Source organism: Cydia pomonella, chromosome 22 (assembly GCF_033807575.1).
Source record: "Cydia pomonella isolate Wapato2018A chromosome 22, ilCydPomo1, whole genome shotgun sequence".
Lineage (NCBI taxonomy): Eukaryota > Metazoa > Arthropoda > Insecta > Lepidoptera > Tortricidae > Cydia > Cydia pomonella.
The window spans coordinates 13,752,053-13,776,406 of record NC_084724.1 but is presented as its reverse complement, the minus strand read 5'-3'; the positions used below and the strand labels follow the sequence as shown (position 1 = coordinate 13,776,406).

The following is a 24,354-nucleotide window of genomic DNA, read 5'->3' as shown; positions in this document are numbered from 1 at the left end:
TTTTCGGGATCAAACATATAAAAGATTCCTATTAAACCCACACGATACGTGATATGTAACCGCGTACCTAACATGTAAAGGGCGAGGTCCATAACGAGATGAATTTATTATTATAGCAAGCGGGCCGATTTGGATTTAACAAACTGTCACGGTTTTGATTTTTTTTTTTATACAACATTGAAGATCGCTGACTCTGATTAATGCATGCGAAATGAATGAAAGTCGTACGTGAGATGCATGCTAATCACCAAGACGTCGTCAGGGCCCTCAGGGCGCCCGCTAGCTGGCGCGTGTGCACGCACCGGGTGAGCGACTAACTATTTTGGCTCAGTGATCCAAAAAGAATCTTCGAAACGAGAGCGTGCCACCTGTCCCGATCCTGGGCAACTTCCTGTCAGTTACTGACGCGAAGCTGAAGCAGATCCGCCACTTCGCTGTATTCCCAGCGACACCTGAGCTGACCCACCGGACGGCTACCAGTCGGTCGTCCCAGCCCTCTTGACAGCCCGTTCCTCTCTCATTCTGAGTAGGTGACCAAACCAGTGAAGTCTGTTTCGCCGATGATATTGGGCTCGGCCACTAACTCTTCGATCTCGGCATTTTTCCGGATTCTCCAGGTGTCATCGTCAGGTGACCGGGTTATAAAAAAATACATAGTACGAGTATGAGCAACGTTAACTGGCGCGGACGCGTGCGACGGATTTTACCTACAATGGCACACGTGTCGTATCGAAACCTAAATTCGAATCAAATTCTTGCGCTTCTTATTCGCTTCGCCATTCGCCTACCAAGTGTGTATCTAACTGAGAGATTATACTTAATATGATTTTCATTAAAATATTTTGAATTAATCTGGAAAAGTAACATCGTTCTTCAATATTAAATTAAGTAAGATATTTTCATAAGCGTAGAGCCAGGGATTTTGCACGAAGAAGAGGCGGCACCGGTGAGTTTGTTGGGAATTCTTGCCATAACTGAAATAATTTGTGAAGACATGTTTAGCGAGATGTAGACTTTATACCGGGTGTGGCCTGGTAACAGGAGCAAATAATTTAACTGTTGGCTATGCTCCTCAAATTGACCTATAATTGAACTAATTTTTACGGTTCACACCCACGTGTTTTTAGTCACTCGCGCGACCTGTTTCGGAGAGCCTAGGTCTCCTTTCTCAAGACAATACAATAGCGCCAGTGCAGCTGCAGCAGTAGTGAGCAGTAGTGTTTGGTGACCCAAACCCAAACCCACTACTATGCCCGCCTACTACGACAGTGCAAGATCTACTTTTATTTTCCTTATAGGTTGTGTGTCTAACTATTTTTATTTTTGTAGCCTTAGAAACTCTTTGAGAGATTAAATGTAGGTACTATGAGTACTTACGCCCTGTTCGTAATATACCATTTAACTCTCTTGCGACCGTTCTACTACTCCGATGTTAGTTTACATAGCAGCACTTGTATACTTATAATAGAAAAGCTATCTTTCTCTTTCACTATACATAATATAATATTTTTATCCTAAATTCCATAAGGATTGTAGGACAGAATGTAAAAAAACCGCTCTATTTTTATCTACTGATCGATTTTCAAATCGCTGCCTAAGATGTAATTTTTACAATCCCGTTGCTCTAAAAATCTCGGAAATTGTTCTTTAGGGACACCTATCTTTAAAGATAACCTTTAGGGCAAAATCGTGTTATAAACCTCGTTGTGGCCATTAAGGATCCATTAGAGGGAGGCCTATCGAAACCAGTGATTACGGTGAAAACATTTTTGCGTTAACAGAAAAGATAGCTGCGGTAGGCATTTTTGGTTGAGCCTAATTTGTTCACACAACGTTTTACAATGCATTATTTGTGAGAATGTAAGTTTTTTTGTGAAAATATTTATTGTTAGGAAACTAATACTATATATATCAAACAAACACAATAGGGTTGTTTCCATCTACAAATCTTAGAGCAGAATTGTATCCCAATAAATTCTTTTGGATTATAAGAACATGTTAAACTACTTTTAGGGGACCTTTAATGACCATATTTTTGTAAATATTAAATTTAAAATATCTTTTTGCACACGTCACGTGACCTAACTCGAAACGTCATTGAAGATTCTGATGACGTCACAACTCTCGGATTGACACTGTTGACAGTTAGGCGATAAACAACAAATGACAAATGTCAGTTGACAGTTCGTATCTTCTACGTGTGTATGTAGTTATGTGTCAAACCGTGAGCTGTGACGTCACACAATTTTCAAAGAGCGTTTTGGGCGCGAAAGCATCTGTCAGAATATATTTTGTTAATTTAACATATTTAAAGCCGTTTTTAATATAAAAGTTGAATTTTAGGGCCAAATATTGGAAACAACCCTATTGATGGTTGTTTTATCACAGTCTCTATGGCCACCTTCTGCGTCCATCATCAGATCAGCTCGATGGTACCATAGATAAAGATAAAGGTAAAGATAGTTTTTCTACTCGTCAACTGTAATGGTTGAATTAAGATTTCGTATACAAAACTGTAATTGAGTTCTTTTCATGTATGAGCTCCCAACTCAACTATAATATAAATTTCGAAACGGTTTAGTCAACTATAATGAAGTTGACCAATCACAGCTCGCCGCGGTCAAGAGGATATAACAAAACGATAGCTCAAATTTATTATTTATTTTTAGGTTGTGTAGTACAAACAATTGCTTCATAAGTCATAGACGCACACGTGTCACCCTTAATATAGCAACATCCATAGACTACGAACACCACTTACCGTTGCTTGTTAGTCTCCATAGGCTGGGGTGGCCAAAATTGAGAAAATAACTGTCTAATAATTAAATTTAGGATGGAGCAAGTAACAGGGCCTCATGAGTTACGAGGTGTCGTTACCAACCCGCCGGGGAGCGTACGAGTATGAAGGTATCGCGGCTGCTCGCGTATCTTAAATTGCTGTATACTTTTGATTTATTTACCTATAAGATTTTATTAGTTTAAAGTGCAATAGTGATATAATCAAGCTTTTCAATCTCGTACTTCACTTCACAGTACTCGACTGAAAAGCACTCTATTATACCACGATTGTATAAAATACTATTATTTTCCAAGTTGGCATATTACAATGCGCTTATGAACGTGAACGTGAAATAAAGCTACGCCGGCTCTAACCCTACAACTCTGACCCGAGATTTAAATCCCTCCTAAATTGGGACCAATATAGGACCGGCCAGAAACTCGGCATAATAACATACTATTGCATTGTCACCCAACTTACATACATATGTATGTGAAGTTTTAGCTCAATCGAATATTGGAAATTTAGCTTGCAACGACCGAAATTACATATATAAAAACATTGCAAGTAAATAAACGCTTGTAAAATATGTAAAAGTGTCACCAGTACCCCTAGTGTAAATAAATTCGATTTCGAAACGTGACGTACGCGTTTGCGTTTAGTCTCATTTTGTATTGGATTTAGAAAGAGCGCGCCAAGCGGGACGTTTTGGAAACTCAAAATCCTATACAAAATGAGACTTAACGCAAACGCGTTCGTCACGTTATGATGTCGATCAAATTTACACTAGGGGTACTGATCATAGTAGCATCTCACCAGTAACCTAAAGATTTCCTCTTTGTATAGTTTTTCATACAAATACGAGCAGCAGAGCGACACAGGTAGGTTGAGACAATGCGGCAAAGCAAACTTTAGAACAACAGCGCGGCTATAAAGGAACATAGCACTAGAAAAATGTTAGACACATATTTTCAACGATTTAGCTAAAGTTTTGTTATCCCGTGATTAACTTTTATCTATGATTAAATTTATTAAGAGCTTTCAATGTATCTCAACAAACGTTTGAATAAATGTCTGCAACAACAATGGGTACTCAGAATATCTTTATTTAAATGTATACAATCTTCTGTATTGCACAACAAGGAAATAATACATAAAGACAGAGGTAAACAACAGGCCTTATGACTAAAAAAATACTGATTAAGTGGTGAAAATCTATGAATTATCCTCATCAAACTCCTGTAATCCGACATTAAGGAAAGCTTATACGTGTTAAGCGTACAGCTGAACCAATTTTAGGTGAGGATTTAGGATTCACGATTTTTTTTTAATTTTTTTGGTTTGAATTCTATCACTATATATACCTTTAGCGTGCACTTTTCCTTTAAATGTATACACATAACTAATTCAAAATAAAAACAGTTCAAATTCATATAATAATTTCACGTTCTCAGCTTCTATCTATAAAACTGACTATCAGTTTCCGGTTTCTGTTCTATTTAGCTTCAGTCAGTTCTAAATGTCCGTAGCTTCGGAGAGATTAGAGCAACATCCCCCAGTATTGATATCTATTGTTGTGTCGACGCTGTTCGGTTTTCAAAAAGTTACAAATACAGATACCGCGCTACTCGTATCGAACAAGGCGCGTTAGTTTTATACGAGTTCTACCTCACGTCTTCTCATTTCACGATTTAAAACACCAGAAAGCTATCACGCAGCAAGTAAGTAGCAGTAGTTCTTTCTTCAAAACATATTTACAAACAAACAGTAAATAAATAATAAATAAATATTATACGACATTATTACACAAATTGACTAAGTCCCACATTAAGCTCAATAAGGCTTGTGTTGAGGGTACTTAGACAACGATATATATAATATATAAATATTTATAAATACTTAAATACATAGAAAACACCCATGACTCAGGAACAAATATATAATAAAGTAGTTCTACCTATGGACAAAAATATCAGTTTTAACATTTCTTTTATATCTCTGGTTCCTATTTAGCCAACGTGATTAAACTAGTCTGCAATTATAAACCATTAACAAGTGTTTAAAGGAAATAAAGAGTTTTGTGACATTGTCAATAGTTTATGATTTATTTATTTAAAACTTTATTGCACAAAGGAAAAACTTAATGTACAAAAGGCGAACTTAATGCCATGAGGCATTCTCTACCAGTCAACCTTTATTTATGAACAAAATAAAGTCAGAATCTGGAAAATGTCCACAAGTAGAGCACTTGCCACTATGATTTATGTATCCATGCCAAATTACAGCTTGCTTGCAATAACCATCACGGAGCAAAGCCGCGGACGAACGGGCAGACGCTACAGACGGACATGGCGAAACTATTAGGTTTCCTAGTTGACTATGGAACCCTAAAAAGTGATGAAGGTAATTCACACCGTATATTTAACAGGTGCACGCTTATTTTTAGTGAATATTATATTAATATACCGTCTACATACTCTGCTCACATATTAATTAGGCAACTTTCAAAAAACCGTTCACCGGGGACCGTAGGGCTGGCTCCTTCCTCGCCCGACGGATCGGCATAGCGATCCAAAGGGGGAACGCAGCCAGCCTTATGGGAACCCTTCCACAGGGATCGAACCTGGATGATCTAGCTTAATATAAACTAGCTTAAAATAGTAACTTTTAGTTTTGTAGATAGTTTTAATAAATCTGATTCCAACTGATTCTTACTCTCTATATTACTGCCTCTTTTTTTTTTTTACTGATGTTATGTTACCCTAATGTTATCCTGAGAATTTAAATTCTAATGAATACCCTCTGTATTTGCATACTGTTTAAATCAGTTGGAAAAGGTGAAACGTATTTCTTTTACACTAACACATGTAATCTTTACCCTTTTTCTGCAAATAAATTATTGTTTGTTTGTTTGTTTAAAAAGTATTATGTTGTTAGTAGGTATGCTACGTTAAGTGAATATATCAAAACTGATTAGACTGACTGATTAGAAGACTAAGCAAAAAAACTATATTAAATCAAATTAGTCAGACTGTGGAATGAGCAGACAAGCACAATCGGTTGCGTTGCTCAAGGTTAGGTTGAAGAAGCTGTGGTTATCTGACTGCTAAATAATTTTCCTTGTAGTGTATGTGTGTTACTAATTATTTTCCACTCTTTTCATTCTTTGTTTAGCTTAATTTTCTTGTTACTTTTTTGTGTAATATATGTATGTTTATCCTATAAATTTTGTATGTATTTGTATCCTCTACTTTCTGATAACTTGTTGTACATGTAACTGCATTTGTCACGCTCTTCTCACTCTCTCCTCTCATCTACTCAAAGGTTAACTGGAAGAGATCCCTTAAAGGGATAAGTTCGCCTTTCTACTTAGCTTTTACTAATTGTAAGTTACTTTTTACAAGCTTTTATTTACTTTCACCTGACCGTTGTCTGTTTGTAATCAAATCTTGCAAGTTAAATTTGATCCACTTCCCGGTTTCCGATTGAGCTGAAAATTTGAATACATATGTAAGTCGGGTGATCGAGCTGATCTGATGATGGAGACAAGAGGTGGACATAGAAACTCTGTGATAAAACAACGCAACCTAATTGTGTTTGGGGTTTTTAGAATTTGCTCGATGAGTATTAGTTGCCTGTGGAATGAAAAGTACAGTCAGCGATAAAAGCTTGTACCAAAAATGAAATTTTTGCCAAAAACTTAATATGATGTGTTTTTGTACAATAAAGAGTTTACTACTATGATTCATCCGTCAAATATAGTATCTAAATACATAAACGACAAATATGCAAAGCAGAAATAACATGATTTGTACGCGCTACCTATTTATAATTCAACCCTCGGAACTCACTAAAAAAATAAAACTTCCCTTACACTGACGATATTTTATTCAAACTTGTTTTGACCTCTGTGACCCTTAGTGACTGTAACGCAAACATAATCAACTCCAATTTCCTGTTAAGCCTTTACAGACAATTAAGCCTGTCAAATTTTTATCGCTCTCACCCCTTTAGCAGATTTTTAATTAACAACTTCTGATAACAGTCAAAAATCAACCTTAATAATAAACACGAAATCTCAAGGTCCTATAGCGTTACCCTGCGGCACAACTACGAAGTTTAAGCAGGTATTGCAAATTGATTCTTGTCTATATGAGTAAAAGATTGATAATTGTTTTGCTTTCGAGAGTTCCCATAAAATGCTTGTAGGTTACTGGGTTATCGTTTAATAGCTATGTGTGAAACTACTCTAAATTTAATGAGGTGTAATTCGAGTCGTTATCGTTGGAATGGCCGTTTAAATGTTTGCTGGCTTCCGTATGTCTGTTTATGTGCTAAATCTTTACCTGCATATTTTGTACAACTTAAGTACTTTACGTGTAACTGGATGGCTGACAAAACCAGCCTCAACAGGAACGACAAATTTTTAAACTTGACGCCTGATTACCTACCTGATGCTGGTGCGGTGGATTCTGAGTAGAGGTCTCTACTCAGATTTTGAAAAATCAAAAACCCTTAAAAATCTTCATTAAAATGTCGTTAAATAGAATTAGTTTTAAGAACAAGATCGCGGCGTTCAAATCATATCCATTCAAGCTCATATTAAGATTTCTAGTCAGAATTGCGCTTGCATAGCGTGTTCTACGTACACATACTTGATTGATTGCATCAGACATAGACTCAAAATGTTGCCAGTGCAATAAACAAGAAATAAATGTCGTATATGCTTGATAATTTATTCCACGAATCCCTGAAAAACTACCTCCATTATACACACGTGACCTGTTTGCACACAAAGGTAGACGTGGCAAATCGCATACAATATCTCATCCCGTGAGAGATGGGTAGAATTTTCAGCTCGTTGAATCTGCAGCTCGAAAGCATGAAATAGTTTCTCTGCATGACTTATCTGAAATATTTTAGGCCCCTATGTTTGCTTTTATACCCTTATAGTTTCGCCATGTCCATCTGTCTATCTGTCCACGGCTTGACCCATTGATTGTTAGTGCTAGAAAGCTGCGATTTGTCATGGATACATACATCATGCACGGCAACAGAACGGTTAAATAAAACTATTTTAAATATATATTTTTTATGGGATTTTGTTTTTAATTCTCATTGAACAGATTCTAGAACCTCTTATACCTAACACTTAACTGGCCACTTATCGTGACGCCGAATCATAATGGCATTTAAGACAAACAATTTTTGATGATACTTTTTAAATATAATTCTTTTTTGTTCGGTAAATGAAAACAAAAAAAATTATATAAAACTTTGCCTAATATCTATTTAAAGTTAATAGATTTAATGTAAAGTACAGTCAGCACCAAAAGTAGCGGATCAAATAACGCTTCATAAGTATCTACCATTCTGTATCAGCTTAACAAAAAGTGATGTCTTTAATATTATAACAATTAAGACTGTAAAAGATATACTTTTGATCGTGAATTTTAGAAATTTATTTATATTTGGAAAAGTTATCCGGGATGTCAGATACTTTTGGCGCGTTGTTCTATCCGCTACTTTTGATGCTGAGTGTACCATCTCTTAAAATATCGGTAACTAATGCTTTATACACGTCTTACTGTTCTCATTTAATTATACTATCGTTTATAACATAGAAAAATCAAAATTTATAAAGTGTTACAGTTATAGATAGTTTTATTCACAGGGGAGATATGTGTTCGAAGTTCCTCATAAAATACTAAAATGTCACCAAATCTGTCTTTAACATCTCTCTAGCTGCCATTAACATCGACCCTACGAAAACTAGGGTGACTATAAAGCGTGAAGTTTTCACAAAATAGAGGCAGCTCCAAATACGTGTCACGGCAGACAAAAGATCTGAAGACGGCACAAAGCCTGACGCTGATTTAAACCGGTGCAACGTTTGCACAAGATTGCTGTTCTTTATTATATAGTTGGGTTAACAAGATTCTACTGGAAGCCTAGTCTATTTCATTCGAAGACTGGGTTTTGATCGATTTACTGTTAGTAAATGAACTTTACATTAGTGCTCTTTTGCATATAAGAGACATGTTTCCGCTTTATATGCGATTTCGGTCGATCCGAGGAAAGAAAAGTACATGTGCATTTATAAAAACACGGCTAAGTATTAAACTTCAGTAGTATTTCTTGAGGGTGAGGAATTCAATTATCAGTTTAGGTAAAAAATAAAATGTGGAGTTAATTATCGGAATGAAAATTGTACTACAAATTCATTTAAAACCAAAATTTCAATTGCTTCTCGTAAAAAAAGAGAAAAAAACATAGAAAGTTCAGTGTTCTAGAGCAGAAAGGTATCATTTTCTGCACACTTTTTAGAACAACAACGACCCATTTTCAGAGTATGAGAAATGAAAAATGCATTTCAAATCGGCAGACAAGAATACACGTTGTCTAAAATTTAATCGGGCGTTTTATACCGCGCTGTGCAAATATAATGTAATACGGCGAGGTGCCTCAACTGAGCAATAACAACGGCCATTTTTGGAATACTGGGACAGTAACATGAAGGCCGTGTTATACGGAACGGAAAGACGGAGTGATAATAACACTTATAGCATTGTTTTCTTTTTTACTTATTTTAAGACAAACATCACAGGTGGGATAGAAAATATTGAAGACTGACATCATATATTACACACGTGCCTCATCATTATAATTGAAGGTGGTGATATTTACTATGCTTACATTTTAGCATTGTGTGTATGTATCTAACTTCTAAGTATAAAATTGGATGTGTGAAGCACAAAATCACCATGACATTAATCTTTTAAGTTCAAACATCTTAGAAATATCTAGTTACTAGAGACATCTACAACAACTACAAGGCATGTGACGCTATATCGGTTTAAAGACATTTATTTCTTATAAGTAATTACATTTCACTTATAAAGAAGTAGAAGGATATGTTCATATTCATATTCGTATATTTATAATAATTAATAATTCATATTACATGTCACTTTTCATCCTAATTACATTAAAATCGTTATATAAATTAACAATTACATTAAATTAACAGTTAAATTAAAATTAGCATAATAAATACAATGTCAAATATAAATAATTACATCTACCTACAGTTATATTAGGTAATTACTAAATAAAATTAATAAAATCTGCAAAACTGTAGAAAGATGGAGGTCCTATATGGAGGTCATAACTCTTGATTTATTTACTACTCCCCGCAAGTAGGCAGTTACAGTGAAGGTACCTGCCGGCAGATTTTGCAGGTTAATAAATGTACCGTTACGAACTAAAATATGTTGTTATTTTTCTTATACAGTTTTTGATTGATTACGTCGTTAGCAGTTAAATAATCCTAGACATACTTAGGAATTTATAGTGTCGCTTCGCCTAGTTTCTCAAAGGAAGTATCTCAAATAAAGTTTAAGTGGTACTTTAGCATAGCGAGTGTGGTTCTTATTTTCGAACCGAGCACCCGTTGCCTAAGTGCCGAGATCTGGGACAGAAATAGCTTAAATGTATTTGCGTCTCGATGCTGAAGTACGTAGTACAATGTATGGCTGGTTAAGTTTTATATTTTTAGGGTTACTATAAAAAAATTGGAGTCTTTAATTTTATGTATTATAGAAAACTGAATTTTGATTTTATTACTGCGGGAAGGGTCATGATTTTGAGTGGTCAGAAAAATAATAAAGGTCTCATGTTAATCATTTTCTTTCACAAGTATTTGAACCCGGAATTATCCCGTTTCGTAGACAGCGTGTCTACCGACGGAGCAAACTATCTCAGGTTGTACTAATTGCTCATTAATAAGTTTGTTTCCACTTAATATACTTAAACTAGTTTCTCATATAATCAAAGAGGGTCTTTAGTATAAAACTTATACATTTCTGTCTGCAAAAGTGGAACGAAACGCTTTGAAAGGCCATCCATTAAACGATATTGAAAGTTTTAGAATCGACGCTCGTAATCTTGCGTTCTTTTGTAGATTTATGTTCGAATCATAGAGAAATGAGTAACATACGAGTAGAGTGCTAACTCCATACATCAGTTTTCTTACCAAAATGCTTATTATTTTTGTAGTCAACATTTAGCATCGAGCAGCGGATTTATCAGTACTGCTATTTGACAATACTTAATTAGATATCGCGACGAACAAAAAGTCTAATGTTCAACAATTTTCAGGTAATATTATAACCGGACTAAGCGAAACTGTATTTTCAACTCGTTCTGCTTGTAATATTAGTTGTTTTTGAGCAATACACTTTCCGTCAGTCGCGACACCCGTGACATCTAGTGTCAAGTAGCGGTACTGATAGTATATCAGTGATATATCCGCAACTCAGGCTAGATGTCGACTATGAAAATAATAAGCGTTTTGGTAAGAAAACCGATGTATGAAGTGAGCACTCTATGCTTACTTATTTCTCTATGGTTCGAATAAAATATAGCTAACTACGAACAAAAAAAAAATACAAATCAAGTACATAATCAGGAGCCGATTTTTGAATTTCGAGCGCTCGAACTCGTTACTCAAAAATCTGTGGAAAACGGCCAAATGCCATTTTTGACATACAAGCGATAGAAATTGGGAATCTAGTAGCGTTGACCAATCGTTTTCAAGTATATTAGTAGAATTTAAATGCCTAGGAGTGGAAATAGTACTGAACGAAATACACGAAATCGAGCGGTTGAAATTAAAAAATCGGCCCCCTGAAGTCCTATTCTATTCTTTAAGCATTGATTCTGCCAGGCTCAACTACCGTTATTTGTTTTACAAGGAGGCAAAGTCCTCGTGCTTGTGCTTATCTTTCGGTTGCTCGGGTATCGATATTAATAGCCGAGCAAGCGAAAGATTCCAATTTTGGATTTGTAGATTTAGGTAGGATAAATAAAACAAGAACTGGGGTATGTTAACCCCTCTCCTCCTGTATCTATGGTATTGGTGTGTATCTTTGGTGTTTTTAACGATTTACTGTCGAAATAACTTAGAAATAAAGCCTCGTTGGTTAATACGATTATAAATTATTTAATAACAGTCATACCTTTAAAAAATCCGTAGGCGTTTACTAACCTAACATATCTACAACTGTTTTCGTTAATCAAAAAATAAAAATATCAAACGAATCGATTTGAAAGAGAGTATAATATTTGGGATTGGGAACCGTTTACATGTAACATTTACACATACACATGAAACGTCATAACGCAAAACCATTCACATTTAAAAATATATATATCTAATAAATTGTTATATCTGCTTCCTTGTTCTTCCGTTTATTCAGTCATCAGTAAACAGAACAATATCTTTTATACGGATTAGATCGAGATTTAGGTTTCGAATTCATTGTGTATTTTCAAATTTGCGCGAGTGCCACGTGACACGACTATCGTGATCGTGCGAGCCGAGCGGCAGCCCGCTGCTATACGCCTGCCCGGGAGGCGCGCCGGCCAAATATACCTAAACCGCGTAGGACACCCCCCTGCCACCGCATACGACAGACAGAGCTTAGGCTTTGATGATCTTTCAAGAGCCCTATTACTCTTGATTCATATTGCTGGGCTGGGCGTTTAGCCCTAAATAGTCATTGAAATGTCCGTGATAGCCATAACGATTATGAGTTTTAGCGGGTAGTAAAATTAGTATGGAGCACCGGCCTCGGCAGTTTTATGAAGAGTTTACGGTTATGGCACTCCAATTGCTTGATTCTTGGATAATAAAGAGTGATAAAAAGCAGACTATCGAAATATGTTTTTTACTTAGAAGATTACTATAAGTCTTAACTATTACTTTACGAGAAAACGAATTATCTTACGAGTACTTGTTTATATATATAGTATAACTACTTACCAATTATTTTTTTATAAATCCTTCGTCGAATGTTATATTCTTTGATAGTCTTCTACGTCCTCTTTGGCGCATACGGTTAAATGAATTACGTATATTCGTGATCCGTCAGTATCGGAGGTACAAGAGTTACATGAAAAAATCATTCATTCAATAAATATACCCCATTTTACAAAACAACTCTTCTGCCAAACTGCAGGAAAGTTTGTTGGCAGAGGCACTCCCTTAAAACATAGATGGGTAGACTTTAGCTAAATAGCTAATTTAATTGCTAAGTACATCTTATTGCTTATGTAGATAACTTCAATTTGACTTTGTTTCATAGAAACTTTTTGTAACATGTACCTAATCAAATATTAAAAGTGTGATTGATTTGCTACTTTTAGGTGCTGCAATAGGTGCAACATACATGTTGCAGGTGGATAACATCTTTAAAAAAACCGTTAGAAAAAACCGGCCAAGTGCGAGTCGGACTCGCACAGGAAGGGTTCCGTACCATTATCTATAAAAACGGTCACCCATCCAAGTATTGACTCCGCCCGACGTGCTTAACTTCGGTGATTGGATGAGAACCTCGAGATTGGAAAGAAATATTTATTTTATTCTGTTTTTAGTATTTGTTGTTATAGCGGCAACAGAAATAGATAATCTGTAGAAATTTCAACTGGCTAACTATCACGGTTCATGAGATACAGCCTGGTGACAGACGGACGGACGGACAGCGGAGTCTCAGTAATAGGGTCACGTTTGACCCTTCCGGTACGGAACCCTAAAAAGCGTTCTCAACTAAAATTACAAAACATGGAAGGCAAGTAAAATTGTTAAAAAAAATATTTATATTCGTCCAATTTACGAAAAGATAAGCCAAATACTCTCAATATTTATTTGTATAAAACGACTCCGTGTTCATTGGTAAAACAATAAACCAAATAAAGCAAATACCGATTCTCCCGAGGCGTATAAAAAGTTTCGACCGTTGTTGTACAGTCAGCATCAATAGTAGCGGATGAAACGCCGCGCCAAAAGTATCTGATATTCCGGATAACTGTTCCAAATATAAATAAATCTCTAAAATTTACATTCAGAAGTATATCTTTTACCGTCTTACATGTTCTACATATAGAACCACCTCATTTTGTTAAGCTGTTACAGAATGGTAGATACTTTTGAAACCTTGTTTGATCCGCTACTTTTGATGCTGACTGTACGAAATGATCAAAAAATAGGGAGGTTGTTTCGCACCCACGCTTTGAGAGAAACGCTTCGCGATGAAACTTTGGCGATAGATAACGGGCCCGCGTCAAACTTGCAATATCGTGCCGCCTGCTCGACTCAAACAGTAGCAACAGCCTACGCAATGATATAAAACGCAGCGGCTTTTAATCAACTTGCATTGGGTTAGTTTATTCAGGTCATAACTACGGTATTATAACTAGTGGCTCTGTGAGCTGTAGACATAGCAATATTGTCGTTCCTAAAGTTCATGTAGTAAATTATTGATAATGTCTGATCTGCAATACAGTCACAGTCACACAAGTTTTCCAGCAAACGAAAATAATGAATATTGGTCTGTATGAGATAATGCAAGTTACATTATTAATAAAGTACATGGCTGGAATTACTAAATAAGAAATGAAGACTGAAGGTTGCTGGTAATAGTTATTTGTTTTACAAGGGGGCAAAATTAATGTTTACCCGCTCGTTTAATAGTGATACCCGAGTAGGCACAATATTTCAAAACTGAACCACGAGCGTAACAAGTCATTCGAAAAGTAGAATTTTAAGCGTTGCAAGGGTTTCCAGGCACGAGGGTTGTAGCCTCCGTGCAGGTCAGGATCTCGACGACTTAAATAAAACTTCGATTTATAATGAAGTGAAGTATAATCTTCCAAAGGGGTACTGGTTTACAAGGGTTCTTGTCAAAACAGTTCAATGTATAAAATAGGTGTTGATAGTATGGAGGATGATGCAAGAGTGATTTGCAATATTTGACGAGTACAAAAGGTGGTTATAATTTAGATGCTTCTAATTGGCCGCGATAAAGAAAATGTGGAGCGCTCCTATTGGTGCTTTTAAAAAGCCTCCGAATACTAGCCGAGCCCTACGGCTGCGTTTAGCTACTGCATTGATTTTTATATAATAATAAGTTGCATTCGCAACAAGGGTTAAACTAATTTGGGAACGAGTGAGGCACAAAATTTTTCACCACGCCAGTGCGACGAAAATACTAATAAAAATACGAAAATACAAATCAAATCTAAATGAACGTTATTAAATATTTATCATTCAAAATTATCTTTTAAAAGTCAATTCTACCAGCCAACTCAAAGTTTCTCAACTCAACTTTATCTATCTCCTCCTCTCATATGTATGGTAAACTTAATAAATTAATAGTTTAAAAAACACTAGAAAAATACGCTTATATAATTGCACGTAAAACCTGATCGTGTTCTAAGCCCATTACGTGACCTTTCTCACAAGTGCAAACACGACTATGATACGATATTCCATCATGGAATGCCAGTGCCTATCTCCCGGCTTCATCATCAGACCTTGAAACCTAATCGTGGTCAAAGTTCATTACAAGACTTTTCTAACAAATCCAAATACAGCTATGATACGATGTTCCGTCATGAAATTCCAGTTCATATCTTCCGGCTCCATCATCTGATCAGTTCGACAGTACCATATTATTATATTGTCATCAGAACTACATACAGCTGCCAATTTTCATGACGCTTCGATTCTTGGAAGATGGTTAAATTAGTTACCTTAGATTATATTACATAGTTACATACAGGTCGACCTAATAAAAGCGTGTTAATTAAAAACTCAAGTTTTCATTAGTATGTTAACAATCAAGAGCGCCTACCAACAGGTGTGGTGAAAAAAACTGTGAAAAAAAGGTGTTCCGTGATTTATTATTTAAGAGCCGATTTATGAGTCCCGAGTTAAACAGAGGGATAGGATTTATTATGTTGATCACACGATTCTCAGGTATCATTATCAAAACTTTGAAATAGAAATAGAAATTATTTATTGTCAGACCAACAGGTAAAAATATAAAAGATGTTAATGGTAATATGTCCTTGTCCGTAGTCTACCACATTTATGGTGTACAATATTGAATGTCATGCACAACATGCAGTCAAGTTATTTACATTATTTACATACAACATATAACGCAGTATTTTATACAATAAGGTCCCCAACTTTATGTCATTACGCTACATCTGTATATGTCAAGTTAATCATTATTATTATTACATTAATATTTTATAATTTGCCATTGTTATTTATAAAGGAAAGTGGAGAATTTTTTGTTGGAATAATTATCGATCGAGTTAAATGGTAACTTTAAATTCGGAACTAAATCATGTAAAATTCATATCGTCTGTCGAAAAGTGAATGGTTTGTTCATGCAAATGTTGTAATTATTTTGAAGCTGGCAAAGTAACCCCTTTTTAACCTTGTTGTGTAAATTGATGTTTTCTCTTTTCAGGACTCTATTTAACTTTAAAACTAGTGTGAAATAATAGTAAAAAAAATATAATAAAAGGAAGCGAAATTATAATCCAATCATTTATTTTTAATTATTTTTTAATTCTGTACATAGCTGGAACACAAATTTTAAATACATTTTCTTAGCATTACTTCCACACATATTTACTATAATATAATTATGTTTTATATAAAAAAATATATAACCAGTTTACAATTACAAAGTACTTAAAACAAATGGGTATAAAATTGCAATTATAACTTGGAGAAATCGTAGTAAATAAAGCTCTTGAAATTTATCAATCCTTAACATTAAGTAGAAAATATTTTTATTTTATATTACAGAGAAAATGGAAAATTCTACATTTTTCTAAACTTATTTATAATTTTTAAACAGTACAGTGCGTACGGATAACCGTTAAATACGATAGAAATTTTGAATGATTTGGTTTGTATGTAATACTGCAATTAAATAATTTAATTATCCCTTAATAATATTTATAAATTATTCCCATACTTCAAAAACTGACTAGTATAGACAAACTTTATAATATACGCGTTGTACAAATACTACAACCGTAATAAGTACTAAGATTTTTTCCTTTTATCAAGTATTTCGTGAGGTCTCGACGAGAGGACACGAAGGCAATTAATACTAATAAACTTCAAAGCGTAAAACATAGCTTCAAGTGTTATTTTCAATCGATTAAATATGTTACTATATCTCCAAATGACAATTTTAAACTCCAAACTAAGATAATATTGAAAAGTATTATGAGCATAAACTTATATGTGAGCGCAATTATTGACACACATGCATCAACATCTTAGAGAAGAAAGTGTCTTGACTCTACAGAAAAATAGTAAATCTCTTAACTTTTATGACTAGGTTATATATTTTAAATATTTAACACTTAATTGTGGTATTATTTACAATGTTTGATATATTAACAGGAATCATTGTAACTTATACTACTTAAATACAACATACTGATGAAATGCGATTGTCCAAAAGTAACTCGTGCTCGTATCGTATCAGTGTATAATATTGTGTTTGCGCCACATAAAAATAATCTTTCCTTTATTATCTATTCTGACTTCCTTGTCGAGTTATAAATATATAGCAAAGCGGAAAAAGAAGTGTGTACATGACACATTTCAATTTCAGAAGTAAAATTCACAATACGATATTCCATGCACAAGAAAATAATAATATAAAACAAAAAGGGATCCATGTCTCAGTGGATGCTCATGGAGTAAAACAGAATCAGAAAAAGTAAAATTATTTCGGTAAGTTATTCCGCATTTCCACATTGATTCATATTTAATAGTACATTGTGCAACGAGGGGGGTAAGCGAAATATTATTCCCGACAGCCGCAGGCCGAGTTTGCAATATTCTTACCCCCGGAGTTACACACAATGTTTTTCATCACACTTGCGAAGAAAAAACTAAATTTTAAGCGAAATAATTCTTAAATACGGCGACATTTCAAACATTCGTCCGCCATATTGTCATTGTTTGACAGGTTAGACATCGCAGGTACACACCTATCTGGCATTCTGCCACTATTGAAAATTGTGTAAAAATAATTAAAACGGCTGTTAAATTAATTAAATTAAATATTTTTAATCACAAACAAAAACATTAAAATAGAAACGTCAGTATTTTAAAAGTAAACCTACATGGCTCGTATGAATTTGTGACAGAATAAAAAAAAAGCTATAACTCGCTAGCGAAATATAGATTATTTTATTCCACAATCTATAACTCCCGCGGGAACAATATAGGCCTTGGTCATTTAGTACACTTGCACGAAATAAGATCTTTTTCGACCAAGTATGATGAAAAATAATATAATGTAGGCAGATCCACAATGTGTCCGCCTGACTGGATGCCTGCCACAAACATCCAAAATTGGAATTCGTTATCTACTATTGATATCGCCCTGCTTCAGAGAGGCAGATAACAAAATTTCAATTTAATGTTCCAGATAGAAAAAGTACTAAGTAAGTAATCGTGTTTACAAAACTGTCAAATACACGCAAATTTTGATTGCGTGTATTTGATTGATTTTAAATATTCCTAGAGACCGAGTGTGAGAACAAAATAAAATTGTAAATCTAACAGCAGCTAAATTTATGAATTGGATAATGACTCGATGTATGCGTTTTTGGCACACTCATAATTTATACGTTAGCGATCGAAAAAACTAAGAAAAAACTGCTCTAAATTCGCCTAATACTTTATTAAAAAATTCTCAGAATAAAAAGTAATCGAGGTTAAAGGTTCGAGGCTAATGAACAGTCCTGGAATAGCTTCGGAAGTCGGAGTCCAGTTGAGTTATGTAAACAGCTTCTAACATACGTACAGACCAAATAAACAGATGCAACACTGAATTATTTCTTTAAGGATGTTAACACGTGACAAAGATATGACTAGTTTTAAACAATTTTAATATGAATTAGGTGTCGATCAAATCTTGAATAGAATCAGGCGTTACTTTGTGGAAATCCATACTTATTAATAAAAGAAATATTACTTTGCTAATCCGCGAAAAAATAACTTGCAAGCAGTGCTAAATCGCCTACTTGCGCATTTTTACATGCAATTAATGTTCCCACCCTCCCACCGGAAAAATAATTACGCAAATAAATATAACAACCCACCGCTAAAAGTACAAAACTCGACTCGTTTTTCACCTCTCTACGAGGCACTCAGCAGCAGGATTAGCAAAGTAATATTTTTTGTTTTAATTAGTCGATCGAATCGTTTTTGGGGCATGAGTAACATAGGCGTCATTGTCATTTGGTTTCCAGAAATGTGAGAATGGAGTATAATAAAAATCGGTTTAAATTATTAATACTTTACGTTATTCTAATTAAACTTATTTATTGTTTATTTAATGAAGACCCATTGAATTGAGCTTTCTGTTCTCGTATAGCTGTAAAGTATAGTTTACAAATAACTTCATTATAACGCGGGATGCGGGATATAAATAGGTAATATAGAACTGCTTCACTCTTTACATAATTTAGTGCTGTTATGATAATAAAATACTATAGCCTACTAATTTAATATGCACATCAGAGTGTAAAGCAAGTGAAGGTAAAAAAAACTCACTACAAAAAATATTCCTTTGCTAATCCGCAAAAAAATACGAAAATACGTGCTAGTCAATCAGTGCTAACCCGTTATACTTACTTGCGTGTTAGCACTGGTTGACTAGCATGTAATTTTTTCGCGGATTAGCAAAGTAACGCCTGATTCTATTCATTATTTAAAAAAATTCACGATAAATATATAGGTATGAAAAACGCTCACCCCTGGCTAAGTAAATAGTCGTACCGTTTGTCCACATATGTTGCATGTGTTTGAATGAGTCGCGAATAGTTAGTGCAAAAAACTGTCCAAGTTCGAGTCGGTCTCGCGCCCCGACTAATGTTTTCCATAAGTCCGACCCTCTCTTGATCATTATTTGTATGTTTCTTGCGAGGGTCCGACCTTATTATATTACATTATTATTTTATTTTAGGTATCTTAATTATTTGTTGTTGTTTTGGCAACAGAAACACTCTTTTTACAGAAACACATCTAGGTGTTTATTACGGTTCGGTGACGTGCAGATCTGGGATAGACAGACAGACTGTGGAGGTAGTAATAGGGTTCCGTTTGTCATGCTTTGGGTACGGAAGCCAAAAAAACGGTCAATAGTAAACTTGTATTTATATTTTTTATATTGTCGTAAGCTATATTATCATTAAATTATTATGAATAATCCGTTTATCATTTACTGTTTTTTTTAAAGAAACAAGTAATGTAAACCTGACTTACCCCTTCTCAAAAAGTATTGAAATAAAAGTTGTAAAGTTGGCGAAGTTTCCGTGTTATTTTCTTGTCCCTTCGGGTATCTAAATCTGAGTGAGGAAGTATTCAATTTGTTCTGAGAGATTTACAAGGAAGTGCCAATGTCAGGGGCTGTCAACCCCTATTACATTCGTTAGGATTGTTTCGATATATATTTAACGAACATAAATTCAATTTAACCGTTTTTTTGTTAAGGATCGCTTTGATCATGAGAGTTTTCGTGGGATGAAAAATGGGATGTTTTTCTGTTATATTTTTCAATAATAGAGTAATTACACGCCTATGCCCCAATGATCCGTGACTCAGTGACAATATCGAATGATGTTAAGTGTAGTTGAAAATTTGCTTTGACATAGCCTCTGGCACGAGTGGATTCAATAAAAATAAGTTTATGGCAAAAAAATCATTTTTGGTACGAGCTTTTATCGCTGACTGTACTTTTCTTACCACGTGCAACGAACACTCATCGATACAATTTTAAAACATCTAGCACAATTATGTTGCATTGTTTCATCATAGAGTTCCTACGCCCATCTCCTGTCTCCATCATCATATCAGCTCGGTAGGTACCTGGATCCCTTTGTTTGACATAATTATTGGAAGTCATAATATAATGATTGTCAGATTATCATTAGTCATAATTCTGAAACCGTTAACTTTTTAGGATTTTCGTATCCTTCGATATTTCGTATATTAATTAGGTTAGGTTTGTTTTATGGCATTCCTGAAAAGTTACGCGTTTCTGAGTAGACTAACGAAAATGCGGACAAACAATATATTATGTCTTAAAACTTTATGGAAAAAATAGAGACCTTGATGGTACCATAATATTACATTGTCACCCGACTTACATATGTATTCAAATTTTCAACTTCATCAGAAACCGGAAAGTGGGTTAAAATCTTACAAAATTTGACTTGTACAAACATACATAGGTACATTGCAAGTTAAATAAAAGCTTGTAATATGAAAGTGCTGACATTGCGGTACATCTTTCATTGTGATCATGACAAAGATGACCATTTAATCATATTAGCTGCTGCATATCACACATTCAAGCACTTCTGAAAATGTTATTATTGATAGAATACGTAAATTATATCGGACGTTTGTATAAATTCTATACAGTGTTAAACATTGTAAAATGTATTATGTACATTCGAAATTGACAAACTTTGTTGACAAAGTTTTTATTTTTTGTTCCGAGACAGTAATAAATAATAAATTGTACTTAATTGAATACATCCATGATGCTTATAAATATCTCACTCACACATAATTTATAAAATAGTACATCTTAAAATCTTAGTATCAGGATCAATACGTTTTATAGCAATTGAATATTATGTTTTTCTCAAAGTTCGGTCCGCAGTCGTAGCTTACCGGGTTTAAATGGCAAAAAAAAACCATGAACGGTTTTGTTTAAATTCCCACATCATTTATATTTCGTGAGCGTATATGTATTATTTGTTCAAAACGAGGTTTAATAAAATTATTACTTGTACATTCGACAATACCAAATGGAATTGTAAATAAGTTTTTGGCAAAAATTTCATTTTTGGTAGAAGCTTTTATCGCTGACTGTACTTTTCTTTCCACTGGAAAGTTACTTAAATACTCATCGAGACAATTCTAGTAACCCCAACCACAATTAAGTTGCGTTGTTTTATCTCTTTTCGTTCTGGTGGTTATCTGCAATAACCACCTTTTATCGACCAATTTGTTTAGTAACAGAGCCATCTATGGTTAAAGTATCCTATTACGTGGTCAACAAGAAGGCCTAAGTTGGATAACAATGTCATTCGCAGTTCGCTCGACGGCTGTTTGTTGAACTAAATTTTTATTCGAAAACCGCCGTTTACGGAAATGTGAAAGTGTGATTTTGCTGGCAAGTAAAAAAATTATAAATAATCGTTTTTTTGCTGTGTTTTGTGATACGTATTATGAAATATACTTATTCATTTATTTTAAGTGAAAAATATTTACATTTAGATTTATAACTTTTGGTAGAAGTGAACTTATTCAAAGTGGTTAACAGCGATAACCACCGTGGCATAATTGTTTTTTTTTACTCGATTTTTTTTTTGTAAAAAATAGTTTCACATGTAATAAAAAGTGTTAAATATTCAGGTTTTAAAAGGTACCTTTAAGTAAAAGTTGACTTATTCAAGGTGGCTAACAGCGATGACCACCGTGACACAAATATTTAGGTATTAAAAAAGGTTTAGGTAATAATATACTTCAAAACGGTCATAAATATAATAATTATTTCTGTTTTAGATACTAATTTAACGATCGAGAAATCGAAAACGCTTTAATATATGAAGATATACCTTTAGACAATGATAGTATTTACAAAAAACTCCAAAAAGACCCGAACTGTTGCCTAGATAGACTGTGCCTAAAGGATTTCAGACGTCATGTTTATCAAGACATGCTAGCCCCTGCTTATGTTAATGCCAGCAGCGGGAGAGCAAACAGCAGTTCTAGGAAGAGCAACATTAACTCGCCGACTTATGCATCTATAAAAAAAACAAACCCTTTGTACCAACTTCTATAAGGCATGCAAGTAGCCAATCATCTACCAATAACAGGTACATCGCGACGATGCACTGTGTGGAGCTGCAAAATATGCAAAGTACCACTTTGCTACCGTAAAGAGGGAAATGCGTGGTTTAATTCACAATTTTGTTTTGTATATAATACAATATTTTTGCAAATAAAACTGTGTACTTGTTTCACGGTGGTTACGCCTACTAACCACCCTGTAAAACACCCCCTTCAAACAGAAAATGAAAAAAAGTCATGGATTTTCATATTATTAGCCCAAAGCAATAAATAAATGCCAAAAATAAGTTTTTATTATAATAAACAAAAATCTGTGACACAAAGAGTTATCAGAGAGTTCCTATGGCCACCCCTTGTTTCCATCATCAGATCACCTCAATGAAACCGGAATGTGGGTCAAATTTAGCTTGTAAGATTTGACCGGTACAAACATACATAACTATGTACTATGTACATAGGTACATTGCAAGTTAAAAATAAAAGCTTGTAATAGACAAATTATAAGTTATTGGTTTTTTTTTTCAAAGTGAATCGTGTTCCGTTGTTTTTGGCTGGATTACTTATTTGTCACGTTGTTATTATAAATATATATTCAAAAAGCTAAAGAGATCTTGATACTAGGATTTATCAGCTTAACTAGAAAACTTACTTTAACAGACCGTGTTGATTTTCCTCTTATTCTTAATCTGACAACTATTAAGACTACGGTTAAATTTAAAGGTAAACCCGTTTTTGGTTTCATCTTTAACAGTAAACAGTTCCTTCCACTCGTTATCACACTCACGGTAATCTGCGTACGTATCGCTATGCCTCTCCTCACTAATGTAGCATTTCTTATCTTTAAAGCAATCGTAGTAAGGTTTACAATCGATGCTGTTAGTACTCCGGGCAATATACGTCTCTATGCCCTCTCGTTCCTTGCAGAATAGATTTTTGCTCAATCGTCAATCTCTGCAAGCGTCGGTAGTTAACGTAAACCTGGTGGCCGATTCGCTGATGGAGTCCTCTCTTAGTTTCGGTCTCCTGTTGCCGTTGATCTGCTCTATGAATGAAGTGTTGGTGGTTCTGGGGAAGTCTCTGTTGATGCTGTTGTGGTTGGAAGGGGAGAGGTGGGTGAGGCGGTAGGAGGCGCAGGAGTCGTTGCGCCGCACGACAGTGCGAGTGGTGCCGGCGCGGGAGCTGCCGATAGGAGCGAATGACGTGCCGTTACGGTCGGGAGAGAGCGGCGCGTGGCAACAGCAGAAGCATTTGAAGTAGGACCGGTGGAATTCGCGACGGAATTTGCCTGTAACAAGGGAGATTGGTGTCAATCCGAGTATCAAATTAAACAGTTTGTATAAGAACACCATTTAGGATGTCAGTCAGCACATATTGGTGGTTACTATAGATCTGAGTTTTATACCTGTTAAAATATCCTGCGAACTTTCGAGGTATGTCATTTATTTATGTGTCATGCATTACACTTATTATAACGTGGCGCATGTTTCGTATAAATATACGAAATACACTATACATATAGTGATAAGTGATAAACACAATTATTTTATTTTTGCTATAATGCGGCACAAAAAATACTGTGTAGGCTTTGTTTAAGGTGATTTATGTGCTAGGAATATAACGATAGATTTAAACCGTCGAGACAAATAAATATACAATATTAAGCCCTTTTCAGTGAAATTTATGCACACGACCTCAAAAGTTCAAATTAGTGTATTCATATTTTCTGTTACCAAATAAATCACTGATTTATATGTGCATATATGATATGTATGTATGTTATAAAGTCATAGAAAAATTTAGCATTACAATAGGTTAT

At 34.7% G+C, this 24,354-nt stretch overlaps 2 protein-coding genes across 3 annotated transcripts in view; one reads left to right on the top strand and one right to left on the bottom strand.

The window, feature by feature from the left end:
• LOC133530373 (uncharacterized) overlaps positions 1-24,354 on the top strand; it is a 211,178-nt gene that overhangs the window by 42,380 nt on the left and 144,444 nt on the right. The window lies entirely within an intron of this gene.
• Positions 22,963-24,354, bottom strand: part of LOC133530376 (orexin/Hypocretin receptor type 1-like) — a 162,810-nt gene continuing 161,418 nt past the window's right edge. For both annotated transcript variants that reach the window (XM_061868288.1, XM_061868289.1), the window contains one exon: positions 22,963-23,823. In XM_061868288.1, the coding sequence (XP_061724272.1) occupies positions 23,483-23,823 (341 nt within the window). In that variant the 3' untranslated portion in view covers positions 22,963-23,482. The remainder of the gene's footprint in view (positions 23,824-24,354) is intronic.